Source organism: Salmo salar, chromosome 14, assembly GCF_965601325.2.
Source record: "Salmo salar chromosome 14, fSalSal1, whole genome shotgun sequence".
Classification (NCBI taxonomy): Eukaryota; Metazoa; Chordata; class Actinopteri; order Salmoniformes; family Salmonidae; genus Salmo; species Salmo salar.
Window position 1 is genome coordinate 45179285 of NC_138304.1, and position 21212 is coordinate 45200496.

Consider the following 21212-nt stretch of genomic DNA (forward strand, 5'->3'; position numbering starts at 1 on the left):
GCATGTCAGCTCAACCATACATTACCTTTAAAAGTAGAAGCATTAATGTTCTGTGTATGACCGTTATTGTCACCATCAGCAACATTACCACCATCATCATCATCACCATCACCGTCATTACCACCATCACCATCATTACCATTGATGTTGAACACTCTTGAAACATCACAGCTTGTAGCAGTGTCAGCTCAGTGAAAAGTCCTTGTTTGAAAGGAGCCCTCAACACAAACAACATGACACTAGACACTAACAGTGGCTATGTACGTCCCAAATGGGAACCTATATCCTTTATAGTACACTACTTTTGACCAGAACCCTATGCTGTGGTCAAAAGTAGTGCACTATGGAACAAGGTGCCATTTAGGACGCAGACAGTGTTGATTCTGGAGTCCTCTCCTTCCTCTTCTTTCTTCCTTTGTGATGCAATCCCCAGAGATGTTTTCTCCTAAAGAACATCTTATTTCTTTTATTAACGAGTTCTGCCTTAATTAGCGAATAGGGTTGTTTTATCAATGATCCAAGAAAAGAACAGCCCAATGGAAGACTAACAGAGAGAGAGTGAGAGAGAGAGTGTATGTGTGTGTGTGTGTGTGTGTGTGAGAGAGAGAGAGATGTCTCTATTCCTTTGAAACTTCTGTGAGTGTAATGTTTACTGTTCATTTTTTATTGTTTATTTCATTTTTGTTTATTATCTATTTCACTTGCTTTGGCAAGTGTGTTAACATATGTTTCCCATGCCAATAAAGCCATTTGTCACGTCCTGGCCAGTATAAGGGTTAATTGTCTTTTTAGTTTGGTCAGGACGTGGCAGAGGGTATTTGTTTTATGTGGTTCAGGGTGGTGTGTTAGTTAGGAGGGCGTTTGATTTATTATTTCCGGGTTTTGAGTTATGGTCTATGTTGATGTATTTCTATGTGTAGTCTGGTTGATCTGTTTCTATGTTGAGTTAATTGGGGTGGACTTCCAATTGAAGGCAGCTAGCTGTGTGGTGTTGCCTTTGATTGGAAGTCCTATATTAGTTGGGTGTGTTTGTCTGTGTATTTGTGGGAGATGGTTTCGTGTTTAGCATGTGTAAGCCTAACAGGACTGTCTGTAAATCGTAAGTTCGTTTTGTTATTTTTGTATGTTCGTTTTTGAGTTTATTAAATGTTCAAAAATGAACTATCACAACCCTGCTGCATTTTGGTCATCTTTTTCCGACGATGATTTCGCTATATCGTCCTCCGATGAAGAAATCCCTGACACCATTTGAATTGAATTGAGAGAGAGAGAGAGAGAAAGAGAGAGAGATTGATCGAGAAAGTGAAAGAAAGAGAGAGAGGGGAGAAAGAAAGAGAGAGAGAGAGAGAGGGCAAGAAAGAGAGAGAGAGTGTCATTTGAGATATTTTTTTTCATTTTATCTGTTTTAATTAATGAACCACCTGCAAAAAAATGTCATTGAAATATGAAATTACCTGATGATGCAAACATGTGAAAACATGGGTGTTAATACTTTGGTTCTCCTCCTGCTGGTACAGTATGTTCCTTATGTCACTGTATTAAAAAAAATAAAGACATTTCATTCGGCAAGTCAGTTAAGAACAAATTCTTATTTACAATGACTGCCTACCCTGGCCAAACCCTAACCCGGATGATGCTGGGCCAATTGTGAGCGGCCCTATGGGACTCCCAATCATGGCCGGTTGTGATAAAGATTGGAATCAAACCAGAGATGCAGTGCCTTAGACCACTACACCACTCGGGAGCCCAATGGGGCTACTGTATATGTTAGTGTGTTTACACATTTGTGTAGAGTGAAGATCATTTGTCATGCTATCTCTCATGAACACACACAAACACTCACATGCCTAACCATGTCTTTATCGTTGTCTCTGTGACAGTGTGGACTGTGAGGTTCTCTCAGGAGCCAGCAGACCAGTCTGTTGTTCTAGGGGGGAGGGTGGTTCTGTCCTGTGTCGTCTTCAACTACAGCGGCATCGTACAGTGGACCAAGGATGGATTAGCACTGGGCATCGGAGAGGGCCTCAAGGGTGAGAGCACACACACACACACACACGAGTACACACATACGCTCGCAAGGACGCACGCATACACACACACACATATACATTAATTGTGCTCCTTGGCGTTCACCTCTCTGATGGTTGCTATGCTGCTGGTTCTGATGGTTGCTATGCTGCTGGTAGGTAGAGGCAGGCAGAGATGATGTAATCTAGACCAATACTTTTGTCCCCTTTGGAATCCAAATCGATGATGTCATAATTCAAGGGTGCTTCCAGACTTGTGGTCTGCCATCTAGTGTTTGGAATGCCCCCTGTATGGGGTTATGAGAGACTGTTTCTCTATGTGAATGAAAATGTGTGTTCATTCTCTCAGATGTATAATGTGCTGCTATCTTCATAGATCTTCATTTAAATGTATTTATTTTTTATGTAAATCTGTCGTCTCAGCGTGACCCAGGTACCGTGTGCTGCAGGTGTACATGTACAGTATCTCTCTCTCTGTCTCTCTCTGTCCTAGCCTGGCCCAGGTACCGTGTGCTGCAGGTGAACAGTATCTCTCTCTCTGTCTCTCTCTGTCCTAGCCTGGCCCAGGTACCGTGTGCTGCAGGTGAACAGTATCTCTCTCTCTGTCTCTCTCTGTCCTAGCCTGGCCCAGGTACCGTGTGCTGCAGGGGAACAGTATCTCTCTCTCTCTGTCTCTCTCTGTCCTAGCCTGGCCCAGGTACCGTGTGCTGCAGGTGAACAGTATCTCTCTCTCTGTCTCTCTCTGTCCTAGCCTGGCCCAGGTACCGTGTGCTGCAGGTGAACAGTATCTCTCTCTCTGTCTCTCTCTGTCCTAGCCTGGCCCAGGTACCGTGTGCTGCGGGTGAACAGTATCTCTCTCTCTCTGTCTCTCTCTGTCCTAGCCTGGCCCAGGTACCGTGTGCTGCGGGTGATAGACGTGGGCCAGTACAACCTGGAGATCTCTGCTGCTGCGCTGTCTGATGACTCCCTGTATGAGTGCCAGGCCACAGAGGCTGCCCTGCGCTCCCGGAGAGCCAAACTCACCATCCTCAGTGAGCATCTATCTGTGTGTGTCCACTGCAGTGTGACTGTGTGTGTCCACTGCAGTGTGACTGTGTGTGTAAAGAGTGTCTGTCCAGTGCGTGACTGTGTATTATTATGTGGAGTGTGTGTATCTAGTGCAGTCTGTGAGTGTGTGTGTGTGTGTGTGTGTCAGTGTGTGTGTGTCCAGTGCAGTGTGTGACTGTACAGTATGTCTGTTGTAGTGTATATGCAGTGTGTGTGTGTTGTATTGTGTATATACAGAGTGTGTGTTCATCGCTGTGTGTATTGTAATGTGTATATGCTGCAGAATGTGTGTGTTGTATTGTGTATATGCAGAGTGTGTGTTCTTGTGTGTGTGTGTTGTAGTGTATACACAGTGTGTGTGTATTCATCGACATGTGTGTTTTATTGTGTTGTCCTACAGTCCCTCCAGATGACCCAGTGATCGAGGGCTTTCCAGAGATCCTGCTGAGAGCCAATGCCTCGTACAACCTGAGCTGTGTGTCCCGCGGGGCCAAGCCACTGGCCCTCATCGAGTGGCAGCGGGACGGGGTGGCCCTGGAGGGAGCCTTTAGTTCCACTGTGAGTCACACACAGATATGCACACCGCTGCACGTTGCCATATTTTATGTTTTATCACTAAATACACCTTTCACTGGCTCCACCCTGTCCTCCCTCTCGTTGTCTCTCCCCCTTCTCTCCCTCTCCTCCTCCCCCCCTCTCTCTCTCCCTCTCCCCCCTCTCTCCCTCTCCTCCTCCCCCCTCTCTCTACCCCATCCTCCCCCTCTCTCTCTCCCTCTCCCCCTCTTTCTTTCTCTACTTCCCCCCTCTCTCTCTCTCCCTCTCCCCCTCCCCCTCCTCTCTCTCCCTCTGCCCCCTCTATCTTCCTCTCCCCCCTCAATCTCCCCCCCCCCCCTCCCAGGAGGTTCTCCCAGACAGAAAGAGAGTGACGACCCGGAGTTTCCTACCCATCATCCCAGAGGACAAAGACACTGGACGCAACTTTACCTGTGTGGCCAGCAACCGGGCTGTCCCCATGGGAAAACGCACCACCGTCACCCTCAACGTCCACCGTAAGTGTGTGTGTGTGTGTGTGTGTGTGTGTGTGTGTGTGTGTGTGTGTGTGTGTGTGGGTGGGTGATGGGGGGAGGGGGGGTGTATGTTAATAGTTTTAAGGTATGAGTGTGTGACTGTGTTTCAGGTTTATTTAATCCCTCCCTCCTCTCCTTTCCTTCCCTCCCTCTCTCCCTCCTGCAGACCCCCCCAAGGTGAACCTATCCATGGAGCCTCAGTCTGTCCTGGAGGGAGAGAGAGTCACCTTCACCTGCCAGGCCACCGCCAACCCCCCCATCATGGGCATCCGGTCAGTGGGAGTCTGTTGGATAAGTGTGTTTATTGGGTGGTATTCAGTAGTGTGTTTATTGGGTGGTATTCAGTAGTGTGTTTATTGGGTGGTATTCAGTAGTGTGTTTATTGGGTGGTATTCAGTAGTGTGTTTATTGGGTGGTATTCAGTAGTGTGTTTATTGGGTGGTATTCAGTAGTGTGTTTATTGGGTGGTATTCAGTAGTGTGTTTATTGGGTGGTATTCAGTAGTGTGTTTATTGGGTGGTATTCAGTAGTGTGTTTGATGGGAGGTATTCAGTAGTGTGTTTATTGGGTGGTATTCAGTAGTGTGTTTATTGGGTGGTATTCAGTAGTGTGTTTATTGGGTGGTATTCAGTAGTGTGTTTGATGGGAGGTATTCAGTAGTGTGTTTATTGGGTGGTATTCAGTAGTGTGTTTATTGGGTGGTATTCAGTAGTGTGTTTATTGGGTGGTATTCAGTAGTGTGTTTATTGGGTGGTATTCAGTAGTGTGTTTGATGGGAGGTATTCAGTAGTGTGTTTATTGGGTGGTATTCAGTAGTGTGTTTATTGGGTGGTATTCAGTAGTGTGTTTGATGGGAGGTATTCAGTAGTGTGTTTGGCTGGGTGGTATTCAGTAGTGTGTTTGATGGGAGGTATTCAGTAGTGTGTTTGATGGGTGGTATTCAGTAGTGTGTTTGCTGGGTGGTATTCAGTAGTGTGTTTGATGGGAGGTATTCAGTAGTGTGTTTGATGGGTGGTATTCAGTAGTGTGTTTGATGGGTGGTATTCAGTAGTGTGTTTGATGGGTGGTATTCAGTAGTGTGTTTGCTGGGTGGTATTCAGTAGTGCGTTTGCTGGGTGGTATTCAGTAGTGCGTTTGCTGGGTGGTATTCAGTAGTGCGTTTGCTGGGTGGTATTCAGTAGTGTGTTTGATGGGAGGTATTCAGTAGTGTGTTTATTGGGTGGTATTCAGTAGTGTGTTTATTGGGTGGTATTCAGTAGTGTGTTTGATGGGAGGTATTCAGTAGTGTGTTTGGCTGGGTGGTATTCAGTAGTGTGTTTGATGGGAGGTATTCAGTAGTGTGTTTGATGGGTGGTATTCAGTAGTGTGTTTGCTGGGTGGTATTCAGTAGTGTGTTTGATGGGAGGTATTCAGTAGTGTGTTTGATGGGTGGTATTCAGTAGTGTGTTTGATGGGTGGTATTCAGTAGTGTGTTTGATGGGTGGTATTCAGTAGTGTGTTTGATGGGAGGTATTCAGTAGTGTGTTTGCTGGGTGGTATTCAGTAGTGTGTTTGCTGGGTGGTATTCAGTAGTGTGTTTGCTGGGTGGTATTCAGTAGTGTGTTTGATGGGAGGTATTCAGTAGTGTGTTTGATGGTATTCAGTAGTGTGTTTGATGGGTGGTATTCAGTAGTGTGTTTGCTGGGTGGTATTCAGTAGTGTGTTTGATGGGTGATGTTCATTAGTGTGCACTGGAGCAGCAAAACATAACAAAATACTTTGCAACAGAAAACAAAAAACAAGCATTTCCTATTGGACAAGTTCAAGTAGTCCCTCCCCGTTTCAGTTTGTTTTCTTCTATTTGGTGTCTAGTGAATACTACCTGTGTTAGTGTGTCTGTTAGGGTGTCTGTTGGTGTGTCTGTTGGTGTGTCTGTTAGTGTGTCTGTTGGTGTGTCTGTTAGTGTGTCTGTTAGTGTGCCTGTCAGTGTGTCTGTCAGTGTGTCTGTTAGTGTGCCTGTTAGTGTGCCTGTCAGTGTGTCTGTCAGTGTGTCTGTTAGTGTGTCTGTCAGTGTGTCTGTTAGTGTGCCTGTCAGTGTGTCTGTCAGTGTGTCTGTCAGTGTGCCTGTTAGTGTGCCTGTTAGTGTGCCTGTTAGTGTGTCTGTTAGTGTGTCTGTTAGTGCGCCTGTTAGTGCGCCTGTTAGTGTGTCTGTTAGTGCGCCTGTTGGTGCGCCTGTTGGTGCGTCTGTTGGTGCGTCTGTTGGTGCGTCTGTTGGTGCGTCTGTTGGTGCGTCTGTTAGTGCGTCTGTTGGTGTGTCTGTTGGTGTGTCTATGTTTGTGGGTCTATGTTGGTGGGTCTGTTGGTGGGTCTGTTGGTGTGTGTATGATATGTGAACATATAAGACCAGTATGTGTTGATGAGGCTGTTCCACCTGTGTTTCTCTCTCAGGTGGGCGAAGGGTGGTGTTCTCCTGGAGGGGATGAGAGACAGTGTGTTTGTGACTACAGCAGACCATTCCTTCCACACCGAGCCTGTCTCCTGCTCAGTCTTCAACGCTGTGGGGCACACCAACCTCAGCATCCTGGTCAACGTACACTGTGAGTCTGACCATTAGATAGATTTGATTTCCACAGCTCATACATTTACATATAAAGACCAACATCACCCAGACATGACATTTCTAGTTCCACACCTCCAGATAAACAGGCAGGAGACTGAGACAGCATAGCATATTAGTCTGTTTGTCTGCTTTCCTTTCTACTGTGTATGTCTTTCTGTCCGTCCGTCAGTTCGTCTGTCTGTATACCTGTCTGTCTGTGTCTTTCTACTACTGCATCACAGGAGGTTGGTGGCACCTTAATTGGGGTGGACTGGCTCGTGGTAATGGCTGGAGCGGGATAGTTGGAATGGTATCAAATACATCAAACACACGGTTTCCATGGTTTCCATGTGTTTGATGCCATTCCATTCATTCTGTTCCAGCCATTATTATGATCCGTTCTCCCCTCAGCAGCCTCCACTGTACAGTATCAATCATTTTACCTGCAAACTGCAGTTGTGCTGCTCCTGGCTCATCCTCCGGTGAGATCCCCTCTTCATTAGGTGTTTCGGTGATTCTCACTACACCTTCCGAAGGGTGTGATGATTGCGTTGATCAGGCCCGAACTGAGCCAGGTGGCTTAACCACTGCTCCTCCCACTTCAGCCACAGCCAATGTGATGCTCTCTCTACCTCCTGCCCAGCTGTGCGATCTTCTTCCTCTGTGCTTCTTTTACTCTGAGGATACTTACTGCCCTCCACAGAAACTGACCTGGGAAACCTCTTGCCCCAACCTCCACTGGCAGGCATCTGGCAGGCCTTCCATTCCCTTGTCTGTACAGTGCCTGGTACTTCCTCAATCCTCTCCTCCCATGGAACCGCCAGCTCGAGCATTATGATGTTCTTTATGCTCCTCAGCCAGATCAACAGATTTACGGTGCATTCAGAAAGTGTTCAGACCCATTGAATTTATCCACATTTTGTTACGTTACAGCCTTATTCTGAAACGGATTAAATTGTTGTTTTTTTCCCTCACACACAATACCTCATAATGACAAAGCAAAAACAGGTTTTTAGAAATTTTTGCAAATGTTTAAATATAAATCCACGGAAATATAACATTTACATAAGTATTCAGACCCTTTACTCAGTACTTTGTTGAAGCACCTTTAGCAGTGATTACAGCCTCAAATCTTATTGGGTATGACGCTACAAGCTTGGCACACCTGTGTTTGGGGAGTTTCTTCCATTCTTCTCTGCAGATCCTCTCAAGCTCTGTCAGGTTGGATGGGGAGCGTCGCTGCACACCTATTTTCAGAACTCTCCAGAGATGTTTGATCGTGTTCAAGTCCGGGCTCTGGCTGGGCCACTCAATGACATTCAGAGACTTGTCCCAAAGCCACTCCTGCGTTGTCTTTGCTGTGTGCTTAGGGTCGTTGTCCTGTTGGAAGGAGAACCTTCGCCCCAGTCTGAGGTCCTGAGCACTCTGGAGCAGGTTTTCATCAAGGATCTTGCTATACTTTGCTCCTTTCATCTTTCCCTCAACCCTGACTAGTTTCCCAGTCCCTGCTGCTGAAAAACATTCCCACAGCATGATGCTGCCACCACCATGCTTCACCGTAGGGATGGTGCCAAGTTTCCTCCAGACGTGATGCTTTGCGTTGAGGTCAAAGAGTTCAATCTTGGTTTCAGACCTGAGAATCTTGTTTCTCATGGTCTGAGATTCATTAGGTGCCCTTTGGCAAACTCCAAGCGGGCTGTCATATGCCTTTTACTGAGGAGTGGCTTCCGTCTGGCCACTCTACCATAAAGGCCTGATTGGTGGAGTGCTGCGGAGTTGGTTGTTCTTCTGGAAGGTTCTCCCATCTCCACAGAGGAACTCTGGAGCTCTGTCAGAGTGATCATCGGGTTCTTGGTCACCTCCCTGACCAAGGCCCTTCTCCCCCGATTGCTCAGTTTTGCAGGGCGGCCAGCTCTAGAAAGAGTCTCGGTGGTTCTGAACTTCTTCCATTTAAGAATGATGGAGGCCACTGTGTTCTTGGGGACCTTCAGCGCTGCAGAAATGTTTTGGTACCCTTCCCAAGATCTGTGCCTCGACACAATCTTGTCTCGGAGCTCTACGGACAATTCCTTCGACGTCATGCCGGGGTTTTGTCTCTGACATGCACTGTCAACTGTGGGACCTTATATAGACAAGTGTGTGCCTTTCCAAATCATGTCCAATCAATTACATTTTTAATTTACCACAGGACTCCAATCAAGTTGAAGAAATATCTCAAGAATGATCAATGGAAACAGGATGCACCTGAGCTCAATTTTGAGTCTCATTGCAAAGGGTCTGAATACTTATGTAAATAAGCTATTTCTGTTTTTTATCTTTAATACATGTGCAAAATTTTCTAAAAACGTGTTTTCACTTTGGGGTATTGTGTGTAGATTTGATAAAAAAGCTAAATATTTAATACATTTTAGAATAAGTGTGTAATGTCACAAAATGTGGAAAAAGTCAAGGGGTCTGAATACTTTCCGAAAGCACTGTGTCTGTCCTGTCTGTCTGTCTGTCTGTCTGTCTGTCTGTCTGTCTGTCTGTCTGTCTGTCTGTCTGTCTGTCTGTCTGTCTGTCTGTCTGTCTGTCTGTCTGTCTGTCTGTCTGTCTGTCTGTCTGTCTGTCTGTCTGTCTGTCTGTCTGCTATACTTGTCTATCCATCTGTCTCTACTATATACATATATCGGTCTGTCTAACTACTGTCTAACTACTGTGTCTGTCTGTCTGTCTGTCAGATGGTCCTCTCCTGAAGGGGGCGCCCACGCCGATTACGGTGGACATTGACTCTGACGCCAAACTCAACTGCAAGTGGACCGGGAACCCTCCTCTTACACTCACCTGGACCAAGAAGGGCTCTAGCATGGTGAGAACTGACAAGTCCTCTGCTATAGATCCTCGCTTTAGGTCAATTCCTTTTCAATAAAGTCAATTCAGGAAGTAAACAGAAATTATTTTTCTCAATGCTTGTCTATGATAATTTTTGGGGGGAAATTGGAATTTCGGTATACTTCCTGAATTTACTGGAATTGAAGTGAAATTGACCCCTACCCTGCTGCTGTCCTGGACCCAGAAACCCCATATCCTGAAGCCCATATCCTGAAGCCCATATCCTGAAGCCCATATCCTGAAGCCCTTATCCATGCTACTAGTGCTTGAATTGGAGTGAAATAGGTGCCGGATGTAACTTATTTTGGATGCCGGTACTCTTTACATTTAGGTACTGGTAATCATCAAATTTCTAAGTGAATATTGCCGTTACTCAGCGTTGAACCTTGTCCCCCCTGAACTCCATACTCACTCCAACCCTAAGACTACCCCCCCCAGCCCAGTTGGGTTTTAAACCCTCCTAATGTTGAACTCCTAACCTGTTCCATAAATATTGTATTAATGCATTATAGCGAATTAAGAAAAACTACAGGAACTTTAATGGAGCCTGCGGCTGAGAAAATCAACATGTTTTATGAATTAAATATCTCTCTCCCTCCCTTTACAACTCGCTTCCATCAAACCTCCCTCCCTCGTGTGTGTGTGTGTGTGTGTGTGTGTGTGTGTGTGTGTGTGTGTGTGTGTGTGTGTGTGTGTGTGTGTGTGCTCCTCTCAGGTCCTCAGTAACAACGAGGAGCTGGTCCTGAAGTCAGTGAGCCAGGTGGATGCGGGTCAGTACGTGTGTAAGGCCATCGTCCCCAGGATCGGAGTGGGAGAGACTGAGGTCACTCTTACAGTCAACGGTCAGTTACAGCACAGCCATGTACAGTACACACACACGCACACACACGCACGCACGCACGCACGCACGCGCGCGCACACACACACACACACATATGAATATCCTTTTTCTAACATGAATATCCTTTTGATTCTATTGTTACTACTTCTGGGACCATGTGAACACATCCTCATTTAAAAGACAAATCATTTTCCCCAAGTTTTGCTATCTGTTTATTTATGTATAGGGCGCTGTTTTCTATTACCATTTCATGGTAATCTTTTAGTCCGTGCTTTTACATTTTTAACTCTTTGCCATTTTGAAGCCTTTTTTCGTATTAATATATTTATTGAAAATAAATCAAACTATTTTGAAGAAACAGTTTATTCTATGGTGCAGAGGGCTGATGCTCGTTGTCTGCAGTGAGAAGCTGTCTACTGCAGGACTATGTATTGTCATACCATAGAGATCTCATTCCACCATTTTACATGAAACAGTTAAGTGTCTAGTAATTGACTGTTTGTCTGAGTTGCTATTGGCTAAAGAGGTAATTGTAGGTCTCTCACTAATTGAGCTAATGAGCTACACCTGTTTAAATGTTTATGGTAGTATACCAGGGAATGAGTGGTAAGCAACGATAGACCTGTGAGGATTATTATTTTATTCTATTAATCTTTTATTCCTTGTTTTTACCATTTTAACTTTTTGCCATTTTAAAGCCTTTTTTGTATTTACATATTGAAAATATATATCAAAGTTTGGAAGAAACGATTTCAGTTCTTTTAGTAAAAAAATGTTCTGTGAAGGACATCGGCCGGCCTGTCACGTCCTGACCAGTAAAGCGGCTGTTTGTTATTGTAGTTTGGTCAGGGCGTGGCAGGGGGTGTTTGTTTAGGGTGTTTCGGGGTTGTTTGGGTTATGTTCTATGTTAGTGTATTTCTATGTTATTTCTAGTTGGTCTATTTCTATGTGGTGTTTATTGGGTTGTCTTTCAATTGGAGGCAGCTGCTTCTCGTTGCCTCTGATTGAAGGTCCTATTTATAGGGGTGTTTGTTCTATGGGGGTTTGTGGGTAGTTATTTCCTGGTTTAGTGTTTGTTGCACCTGACGGGACTGTTTGGAGTCGTTTGTTTTGTATACGTGTTTATTTTGTTTTTCCTTCTTCAAATAAAAAAAAGATGAGTATACATTTTCCCGCTGCGTTTTGGTCAACTCCTTACGACAATCGTGACACGGCCCCGTCACAGGCCCATATTCAAAAAGGGTCTCAGAGTAGAAGTGCTGATCTGGGATCAGGTCCCCCTTGTCAATTTATTATAGTCTAAAAAGGCAACAATTATCCTAGATCAGTGCTACTACTCTGAGATGCTAAGGGGACGATTCAGTCGTTATTCAATCTCCACCCCAAACGAATAACTGATGAATATCATGCTATTCTCATGCTTAATTTCAATGTCAGAATACGCAGAGAGAGAAAAGTGCATAAAAAGGGAATTACATTCAATTCCCGCGAGTTTAACTCAAGTCGGAATTCCCCCCTAAATTAATACAGGCCCTAATACTACTGCTATGTTACAACTAGATGGTCATTTACTGTGAATAAACATTGTGGGACTTTCTTTAACTCTTTACATTTGTTTTAGTGTCTGTGGATCGGATGGCCTGAACATGTGAACGTTGGTTTAGTGTCTCTAGCTTGAACGGTTCAAGAGTTACTGTTGGTTTGTTATTTTATGCTAATTTATACACATTTACGTAGTTATAGCTGGTACAGATTTTTAAGAATTTGAAGTTAGGATAGGCTGAATGTTTTAAAGTTTGTTTTGTAGCTTAATTGGCTAAGGAGCAGGACCATTTTGAATAGTTACTTCTGTATTCCATGGTTCTCATTCAAAGCCATGTTCATTTATGAAATGTATTCATGATTATAGTTCAATATGTACATATAGTATCAAAAAGTCTTTAGACAAGCAATCTAAGATTTAGTTTGGGTCAGTCTGAACATGTCAATGTTGGTTTGGAGTTGAAAGCTTAAACAGTGAAAGAGGAGGGTAGGTCTAGAATTCTACATTTTGACCCTTCTAGTCTGTGGCCCTTTTTTCGTTGAAATGCATTGGTATCCATAGCAATGGCTGCGTTTGGGCTGCTCAATGATGAGACATGAGAGAGCTGTTAGCTGGCGTTAGCTAGCTGCTTTTCGTCACTTTAAACTCTGACAAACAGCTGTCATTTTTTATTGGTAGCAGATAATTCTGTTCTGATTCCAGATTTGAATAGTAGAGAAGTAGACCAAGATGTTTTACCCTCTAATGCTGGATGTACACGGTACGACATTAAAAATCCTAACATTGCTGAGCCACTCACATTAATATCAATGTTTTTCTTACTTTTTAAAACTCTGTTGTTGGTTATTTAAGGGCTCATAAGTAAGCATTTCACTGTAATGTCTACCTACACCTGTTGTATTTGGCACATGTGACAAATAACATTTGATTTGATTTTGATTTAAAACGACCATCTTTCCTGTAGTTTATTGTCTTGCCAACGTAGAGATGAGCACACTAAACGATATGGCACAGAGGGTCACACACTATAAGATCCTTCACTTTGTTGTGAGGATTCTCCATACCACTCTGTCTCACAAAAACAATTATGTGATTAGATTGTTATCGTAGCTAGAACAAGCTGTGGCTCAAAGCAGTCTCATAAACGTTTTCAGTCAGTAATTCACACTTGCCATACAGGGTTGAAATATCTAGCCAACATTTTGAATTTAATACAATTTCTTGTGAACTTCAGAGCTGTAACGATTTGACGCTTTGGTTAAAGGCAAGTACTGTACAAACACATACTAGTAGTAGTCATCTCTGATGGGTGATGTGAAACAACGCCATCATCTCACTGGTTTCTTCTCTGGCGTGCTCTCATTGGCTATTGCTGATCACCGTTCTCAAAACTTGTTGTTGCATATCTCAAACGACAAACATGTTTGAAAATATCAGTGTGTCTGGGACTGCTCAAAGACGGTAGCCCTCAGATTGCGTCTCTGACCGGCTCACATTAAACAAGCGTCGGTGACAGCCACACAACCCGAGTAGGCAACAACATGGGGGAAAAAATGTGTCTGGGACAGCTAAATCGGGGCCAAAATTGTGTAGTGCACACCCAGGTTTTTGTCTAAAGTGCTGCGAAAATTTTAAAAATTTCAGTTGTTTGAAAAATGTATGCGGTTATTAAAACAGCTGTATAATTAGATTGGTATCAGATATTTTTTGTTACGATTTTCATATTTGAATAGCAGGGGGGAGATTTCATACCCTCTTAACTTTTTGGGAACGTGGTCAAATTTGTTGATATGTGTCAAAAGTTACATTATTTACAGTGAATAGAATACAATGTTGGGAGTGATGATGTCACAAAGGGCCCTATAGAATCCTGAGGAAATCCCATGAAAGTGGATGAAGGACAAAAAGCTTAATAGTTGAAAAAGTATCAAATATATCAAAAAGTTGTATACAAGCCTGAATAGTCTGAACATTTGAAAGCTTGAATGACGTTTCTAGCTTAAACGGTGTAAAAGGACTAGCGTGCTAAAGAAAGATACTAATAAGAAGAACCATGACGAAGATTTAAACGACTAATTACCACTTCCACCACTTAATTTCCATTCATTATCAGACATTCTGTCATGACTGGAGTGTAAATAGCTGAAATGACTTCCTATCTGTCTCTCCCCCCCAGGCCCTCCCATCATCTCCAGTGAACCAGTCCAGTACGCAGTGAGAGGGGAGAGAGGGGAGGTCAAGTGCTACATTGCCAGCACCCCTCCACCTGACAAGATTGTGAGTGAAGTGAACTCTGGGAAATATCTGTAACACTTTATAATACCTTTAATGTATATCCCTTTATAAATGCTTTGTATATGTTATAATTGCTTATGAATTGGAAGGCTTTGTAAGTACATTCAGATCATGTCAAGGGGATGTGTGAGAGGGGATGACATGAGGTTGATGGATTGTGTGAGAGGGGGGATGACATGAGGTTGATGGATAGTGTGAGAGGGGAGATGACATGAGGTTGATGGATAGTGTGAGAGGGGAGATGACATGAGGTTGATGGATAGTGTGAGAGGGGGATGACATGAGGTTGATGGATAGTGTGAGAGGGGGATGACATGAGGTTGATGGATTGTGTGAGAGGGGGGATGACATGAGGTTGATGGATTGTGTGAGAGGGGGGATGACATGAGGTTGATGGATTGTGTGAGAGGGGGGATGACATGAGGTTGATGGATTGTGTGAGAGGGGGGATGACATGAGGTTGATGGATTGTGTGAGAGGGGGGATGACATGAGGTTGATGGATTGTGTGAGAGGGGGACAACATGAGGTTGATGGATAGTGTGAGAGTGGGATGACATGAGGTTGATGGATTGTGTGAGAGGGGGGATGACATGAGGTTGATGGATTGTGTGAGAGGGGGGATGACATGAGGTTGATGGATTGTGTGAGAGGGGGATGACATGAGGTTGATGGATTGTGTGAGAGGGGGGATGACATGAGGTTGATGGATTGTGTGAGAGGGGGGATGACATGAGGTTGATGGATTGTGTGAGAGGGGGATGACATGAGGTTGATGGATAGTGTGAGAGGGGGGATGACATGAGGTTGATGGATTGTGTGAGAGGGGGGATGACATGAGGTTGATGGATTGTGTGAGAGGGGATGACATGAGGTTGATGGATTGTGTGAGAGGGGGGATGACATGAGGTTGATGGATTGTGTGAGAGGGGGGTTGACATGAGGTTGATGGATTGTGTGAGAGGGGGATGACATGAGGTTGATGGATAGTGTGAGAGGGGGGATGACATGAGGTTGATGGATTGTGTGAGAGGGGGGATGACATGAGGTTGATGGATTGTGTGAGAGGGGATGACATGAGGTTGATGGATTGTGTGAGAGGGGGGATGACATGAGGTCGATGGATTGTGTGAGAGGGGGGATGACATGAGGTTGATGGATTGTGTGAGAGGGGGGATGACATGAGGTTGATGGATTGTGTGAGAGGGGGGATGACATGAGGTTGATGGATTGTGTGAGAGGGGGATGACATGAGGTTGATGGATTGTGTGAGAGGGGGGATGACATGAGGTTGATGGATTGTGTGAGAGGGGGGATGACATGAGGTTGACAGATCAGGTGTGAGAGGGGAGGGGAGAGAGTCAAGTAAAATGCTGTACCTTTCAGCGTCAATTATCCACGACAACAGCAGAGAGACATGACACTAATCTGTGTTTTTTTTTTTTTAAGTCTCCACTCCATTTTTAGTGCTTGTGTCCCAAATGACACCCTTTTCCCTTTATAGTACACTACTTTTGACCAGAGGTCTGATCAAAGCTAGTGCACTATAGGATGCTATTGGGAGTGAGCCCGTGAGTACTCGGAGCGTATAATGTGATACGACGTTATGGTTTTAGCTTAACGCAGAGACACAAGACCTATGAAATATGAAGTATGGTGCTGTGTGAGTGTCAGAAAGTAGACTGGGGTGGGAGGGAAGGGGATGAGTTAAAATCTTTAGTTTCTTTTTCCTCCCCCTTCTCCTGCCAATTTGCCTTTTTCTTTTTTTTCTTGTTAAAAGGTACATTAGCACAACATGTGGGCCGTTGCATATTTCATGTATTCATACTCCATATTTAATAGTATAACTACTTCAGCAGATTTAAAGTAGAAAAACCTGCTAGACTCTTTATTGCTCGTGTACACCTGCCTCAGCCCGGTGTGTGTGTGTGTATACGCCTCTGTATACAGTATAAAGATTTTTTGTTATTGTGTTTTGGCACTTTCTTCAGACGGATAAGGAAATCAGAAGGGGAGAAACAGTGGGAACGGTAGACGAGGGGATTGAACCCGCTTACTATAGTAAAGTCATATATGACAAATGCTCAACCAGGACTCTGCACTTTTCTATCCTCCATTTGACTCCCTAATTGTGTGTGTGTGTGTGTGTGTGTGTGTGTGTGTGTGTGTGTGTGTGTGTGTGTGTGTGTGTGTGTGTGTGTGTGTGTGTGTGTGTGTGTGTGGTGTGTGTGTGTGTGTGTGTCTCCCTCCAGGTGTGGGCATGGAAGGAGAACGTATGGGAGAAGGAGAAGGGGACTCTGTTGGAGAGGTACACGGTGGAGCAGAGTAAACCTCACTCCCAGGGAGGAGCTGTTCTCTCCACCCTCACCATCAACAACGTCATGGAGTCTGACTTCCACTCTCCGTACAACTGCACCGCCTGGAACGCCTTCGGACCCGGGACCATGATCATCACCCTGGAGGAGAAAGGTATGTCTTAAAGGGCCAATCTTGGTACATTCTTCTTTATGAATGAATGATATAGCCATTGATTCTGGGGGGGGGGGGGGGGGGGGCACGTACTTCTCTGAGACGTTTTAGATTACTGGCCAAGATTTCAGCATTGAATAGTATGGGAAAGTATTTTACATTTTTTTAATTTCACCTTTATTTAACCAGGTAGGCTATGGGGATTGGACTCTCAATTGGAGGCAGGTGTTTTCTAGTTACCTCTGATTGAGGGTCCTATATATAGGTATGTGTTTGTTTTAGTGTTTTGTGGGAGATTGTGCTAGGTATAGCTTTGTTGCCTTACCGGCCTGTTATTAGTCGTTGTGTTTTTGTTGTGTACGTGTGGTTTTGGTTTACCTTCTTGTCCATTTAATAAAGAAGATGAGTGCACATTTCCCTGCTGCGTCTTGGTCCGCTTTACCCTACGACAACCGTGACAATAGCAATTAAACACTGGAATGGTAGATGTGCAGAAGACGAATGTGCAAGTAGAGATACTGGGGTGCAAAGGAGCAAGATAAATGAATAAATACATTATGGGGATGAGGTAGATAGATGGGCTGTTTACAGATGGGCTATGTACAGGTGCAGTGATCTGTGATTTTTGCAGTTCGTTTCAGTCATTGGCAGCAGAGAACTGGAAGGAAAGGCAACCAAAGTAGGAATTGGCTTTGGGGGTGACCAGTGAGTGCATGCTACGAGTGGGTGCTGCTATGGTGACCAGTGAGCTGAGATAAGGCGGGGCTTTACCTAGCAGAGACTTGTAGATAACCTGTAGCCAGTGGGTTTGACGACGAGTATGAAGCGAGGGCCAACCAACGAGAGCGTACAGGTCGCAGTGGGGGGTAGTGTATGGGGCTTTGGTGACAAAACGGATGGCACTGTGATAGACTACATCCAATTTGCTGAGTAGAGTGTTGGAGGCTATTTTATAGATGACATCGCCAAAGTTGAGGATCGGTAGGATGGTCAGTTTTACGAGGGTATGTTTGGCAGCATGAGTGAAGGATGCTTTGTTGCGATATAGGAAGCCGATTCTAGATTTAATTTTGGATTGGAGATGCTTAATGTGAGTCTGGAAGGAGAGTTTACAGTCTAACCAGACACCTAGGTATTTGTAGTTGTCCACATATTCTAAGTCAGAACCATCCAGAGTAGTGATGCTGGATGGACGGGCAGGTGCGGGCAGTGATCGATTGAATAGCATGCATTTAGTTTTACTTGCATTTAAGAGCAGTTGGAGGCCACGGAAGGAGAGTTGTATGGCATTGAAGCTCGTCTGGAGGTTAGTTAACACAGTGTCCAAAGAGGGGCCAGAAGTATACAGAATGGTGTCGTCTGCGTAGAGGTGGATCAGAGAATCACCAGCAGCAAGAGCGACATCATTGATGTATACAGAGAAGAGAGTCGGCCCGAGAATTAAACCCTGTGGCACCCCCATAGAGACTGCCAGAGGTCTGGACAACAGGCCCTCCGATTTGACACACTGAACTCTGTCTGAGAAGTAGCTGGTAAACCAGGCGAGGCAATCATTTGAGAAACCAAGGCTGTCGAGTCTGCCAATAAGAATGTGGTGATTGACAGAGTCGAAAGCCTTGCCCAGGTCGATGAATACGGCTACACAGTAATGTCTCTTATTGATGGCGGTTATGATATCGTTTAGAACCTTGAGCATGGCTGAGGTGCACCCATGACCAGCTCTGAAACCAGATTGCATAGCGGAGAAGGTACGGTGGGATTCGAAATGGTCGGTAATCTGTTTGTTAACTTGGCTTTCGAAGACCTTAGAGAGACAGGGTAGGATAGATATAGGTCTGTAGCAGTTTGGGTCTAGAGTGTCACCCCCTTTGAAGAGGGGGATGACCGCGGCAGCTTTCCAATCTTTGGGAATCTCAGACGATACGAAAGAGAGGTTGAACAGGCTAGTAATAGGGGTTGCAACAATTTCGGCAGATAATTTGAGAAGAGAGGGTCCAGATTGTCTAGCCCGGCTGATTTGTAGGGGTCCAGATTTTGCAGCTCTTTCAGAACATCAGTTATCTGGATTTGGGTGAAGGAGAAATGGTGGGGGCTTGGGCGGGTTGCTGTGGAGGGTGCCGGGCAGTAGCCAGGTGGAAAGCATGGCCAGCCGTAGAGGAATGCTTATTGAAATTCTCAATTATAGTGGATTTATCGGTGGTAAGTGTTTCCTAGCCTCCGAGCGGGGGGCAGCTGGGAGGAGGTGCTCTTATTCTCCATGGACTTTACAGTGTCCCAGAACATTTTTGAGGTTGTACTACAGGATGCAAATTTCTTTTTGAAAAAGCTAGCCTTAGCTTTCCTAACCGCCTGTGTATATTTGTTCCTAACTTCCCTGAAAAGTATAACCATGTCTCTCTGTCTCTCTTGTTTCTCTGTACAGAGATAGTACCAATAGTATGGGAAAGGTTTGGTATAACCATGTCTGTTTGTCTGTCTGTCTGTACAGAGATAGTACCAATAGTATGGGAAAGGTTTGGTATAACCATGTCTGTTTGTCTCTCTGTCTGTACAGAGATAGTACCAGTGGGGATTATAGCTGGTGGAACAGTTGGATCCTCCATCCTGCTCCTGATCTTTCTCCTGGCTCTAGCCTTCTTCCTCTACCGCCAACGGAAAGGCAGTGAGTCGTGTACCAACCAGTTACTACTCCCTCCCTCTGCATGCAACATGTTTGTGGTCATGTTCCAAATGGCACCCTATTCCCCCCACAGGGCTCTGGTCAAAAGTCATGCCCTATACATTTATGGGGAATAGGGGATAGGGGACAGGGATAGGGGACAGGGGATAGGGGACAGGGGATAGGGGACAGGGGATAGGGGACAGGAACAGGGGATAGGGTGTCATTTGGGATGCATGTGGGTGTGGCTGTGTGTAACTGTCATTCATATAGTCATTCAAAATGTACTGTGTAACCACAAATAGTCACGTGTTTATTCATGATCGCTTATTTAAAACTGAATAAGAATGACTTCTTTTCTCTCTCTTTTGTTGTACTGTAGATCTAAACGTTGATCCAAAAGTACTGTTATTCAGATGTCTGTCCCACTTTAAATGAACAACAGCTTATAAAGGCTTCATATAGCATACATAAAGTCTTCATAAGCACTCTGTTAGGCGCTTCATGAGTCATCTGTCTTGTTCTGGTTCCAGGTCGTCGTGGGGTCACTCTGGGGAAGCCGGACATCAAGGTGGAGACAGTCAACAAGGAGACACATAGTCTGGAGGAGGAGTCGGGCAGTGTTTCCACGGCAACGCGCATGGTCAAGGCCATGTATTCCGTGAGTACCCAACACCCACCGCTATGAATCAAATCAAACATTATTTAAAGTGCAATAGCTTTGACAAAAGGTGTTTGTCTCCGAAATGTGTCAGCTGTACACGTTTGAAGGGAACCAACCTGAACCTCTAGTGTTGCAGTTCCTTTTTTTTAAATATAGCAACAGACTTCACGATAAAACAATCAAATGAAGCATGAAGGGGGGCATCTGTTCTCTGTTGCCTTAGACTTCACAGACTGAGGTTGTGTTCCAAGTGGATGCACTACATAGCGCACTACTTCTAACTGAAAGTAGTGCACTATAAAGGGAATAGGGTGCTATTTGAGAAACCCTAAGACTTCTCTCTGACTGAGGAAACCCTGCACTAGGCTACACTGAGAAAGCTCTATATAAGATGTGATTAATGCCACCGGCCACATGGGTTGTCATTTGAAATACAGCTATTATAACTGTTATTACAACATATTTAAGACATAAATTGTTCTAGAAGCTATAAGATGCTGAAGCCTTTAGTTGTTGTTTGAGAGTAAACCACTGGATTGAATTCACCTTCATGTGCTTTCATGGTCCTGTTGCATCTTCAACTGTACTCACCAAACATTTGTCAAACAACATTTTCATCAAATGAAAAACCTGATATTCTGTTTTCCTCTTCCCTCCCTCCCTCCCTCCTTCTCTCTCTCTCTCCCTCCCTCTCTCTCTCTCTCTCTCTCTCTCTCTCTCTCTCTCTCTCTCTCTCTCTCTCTCTCTCTCTCTCTCTCTCTCTCTCTCTCTCTCTCTCTCTCTCTCTCTCTCTCTGTCTCTCTCTCTCTCTCTCTCTCTCTCTCTCTCTCTCTCTCTCTCTCTCTGTGTGTGTGTTTTGTTGTTTGATGGTTTAGTTTCTACCCTCTGTCTCCCTCTCTCCCTCCACTCAGCCATTCAAAGACGATATGGATCTGAAGCAGGACCTGCGCAGTGAGCTCGATACCCGCGAGGAATACGAACTCAAGGTGAGTAACTCTCTCTCTGCTACTCACTTCATACCCTCCTACATCAAACAACAAACTCCTCATATTTACAGTACATACAACACAATACACAACAATATATCACACAAAATACTGATACTAACTACCTCACACCTCAAATATGCTAACACCTCAAATATGCTAACAC

The 21212-nt window shown here is 44.7% G+C and overlaps 1 protein-coding gene across 2 annotated transcripts in view; it reads left to right on the forward strand.

Moving 5' to 3' along the window:
* The window catches only part of kirrel1b (kirre like nephrin family adhesion molecule 1b), a 66432-nt gene that overhangs the window by 37976 nt on the left and 7244 nt on the right, over window positions 1-21212 (forward strand). The window contains exons 2-14 of one of the 2 annotated variants that reach the window (XM_014141084.3): window positions 1881-2030; window positions 2909-3058; window positions 3475-3632; window positions 3973-4123; window positions 4308-4413; window positions 6569-6717; window positions 9440-9567; window positions 10306-10432; window positions 14151-14251; window positions 16521-16737; window positions 19292-19399; window positions 19930-20057; window positions 20936-21046. In XM_014141084.3, the coding sequence (XP_013996559.2) occupies window positions 1881-2030; window positions 2909-3058; window positions 3475-3632; window positions 3973-4123; window positions 4308-4413; window positions 6569-6717; window positions 9440-9567; window positions 10306-10432; window positions 14151-14251; window positions 16521-16737; window positions 19292-19399; window positions 19930-20057; window positions 20936-21046 (1784 nt within the window). The remainder of the gene's footprint in view (window positions 1-1880; window positions 2031-2908; window positions 3059-3474; window positions 3633-3972; window positions 4124-4307; window positions 4414-6568; window positions 6718-9439; window positions 9568-10305; window positions 10433-14150; window positions 14252-16520; window positions 16738-19291; window positions 19400-19929; window positions 20058-20935; window positions 21047-21212) is intronic. The other variant, XM_014141086.3, reaches the window with a different exon arrangement.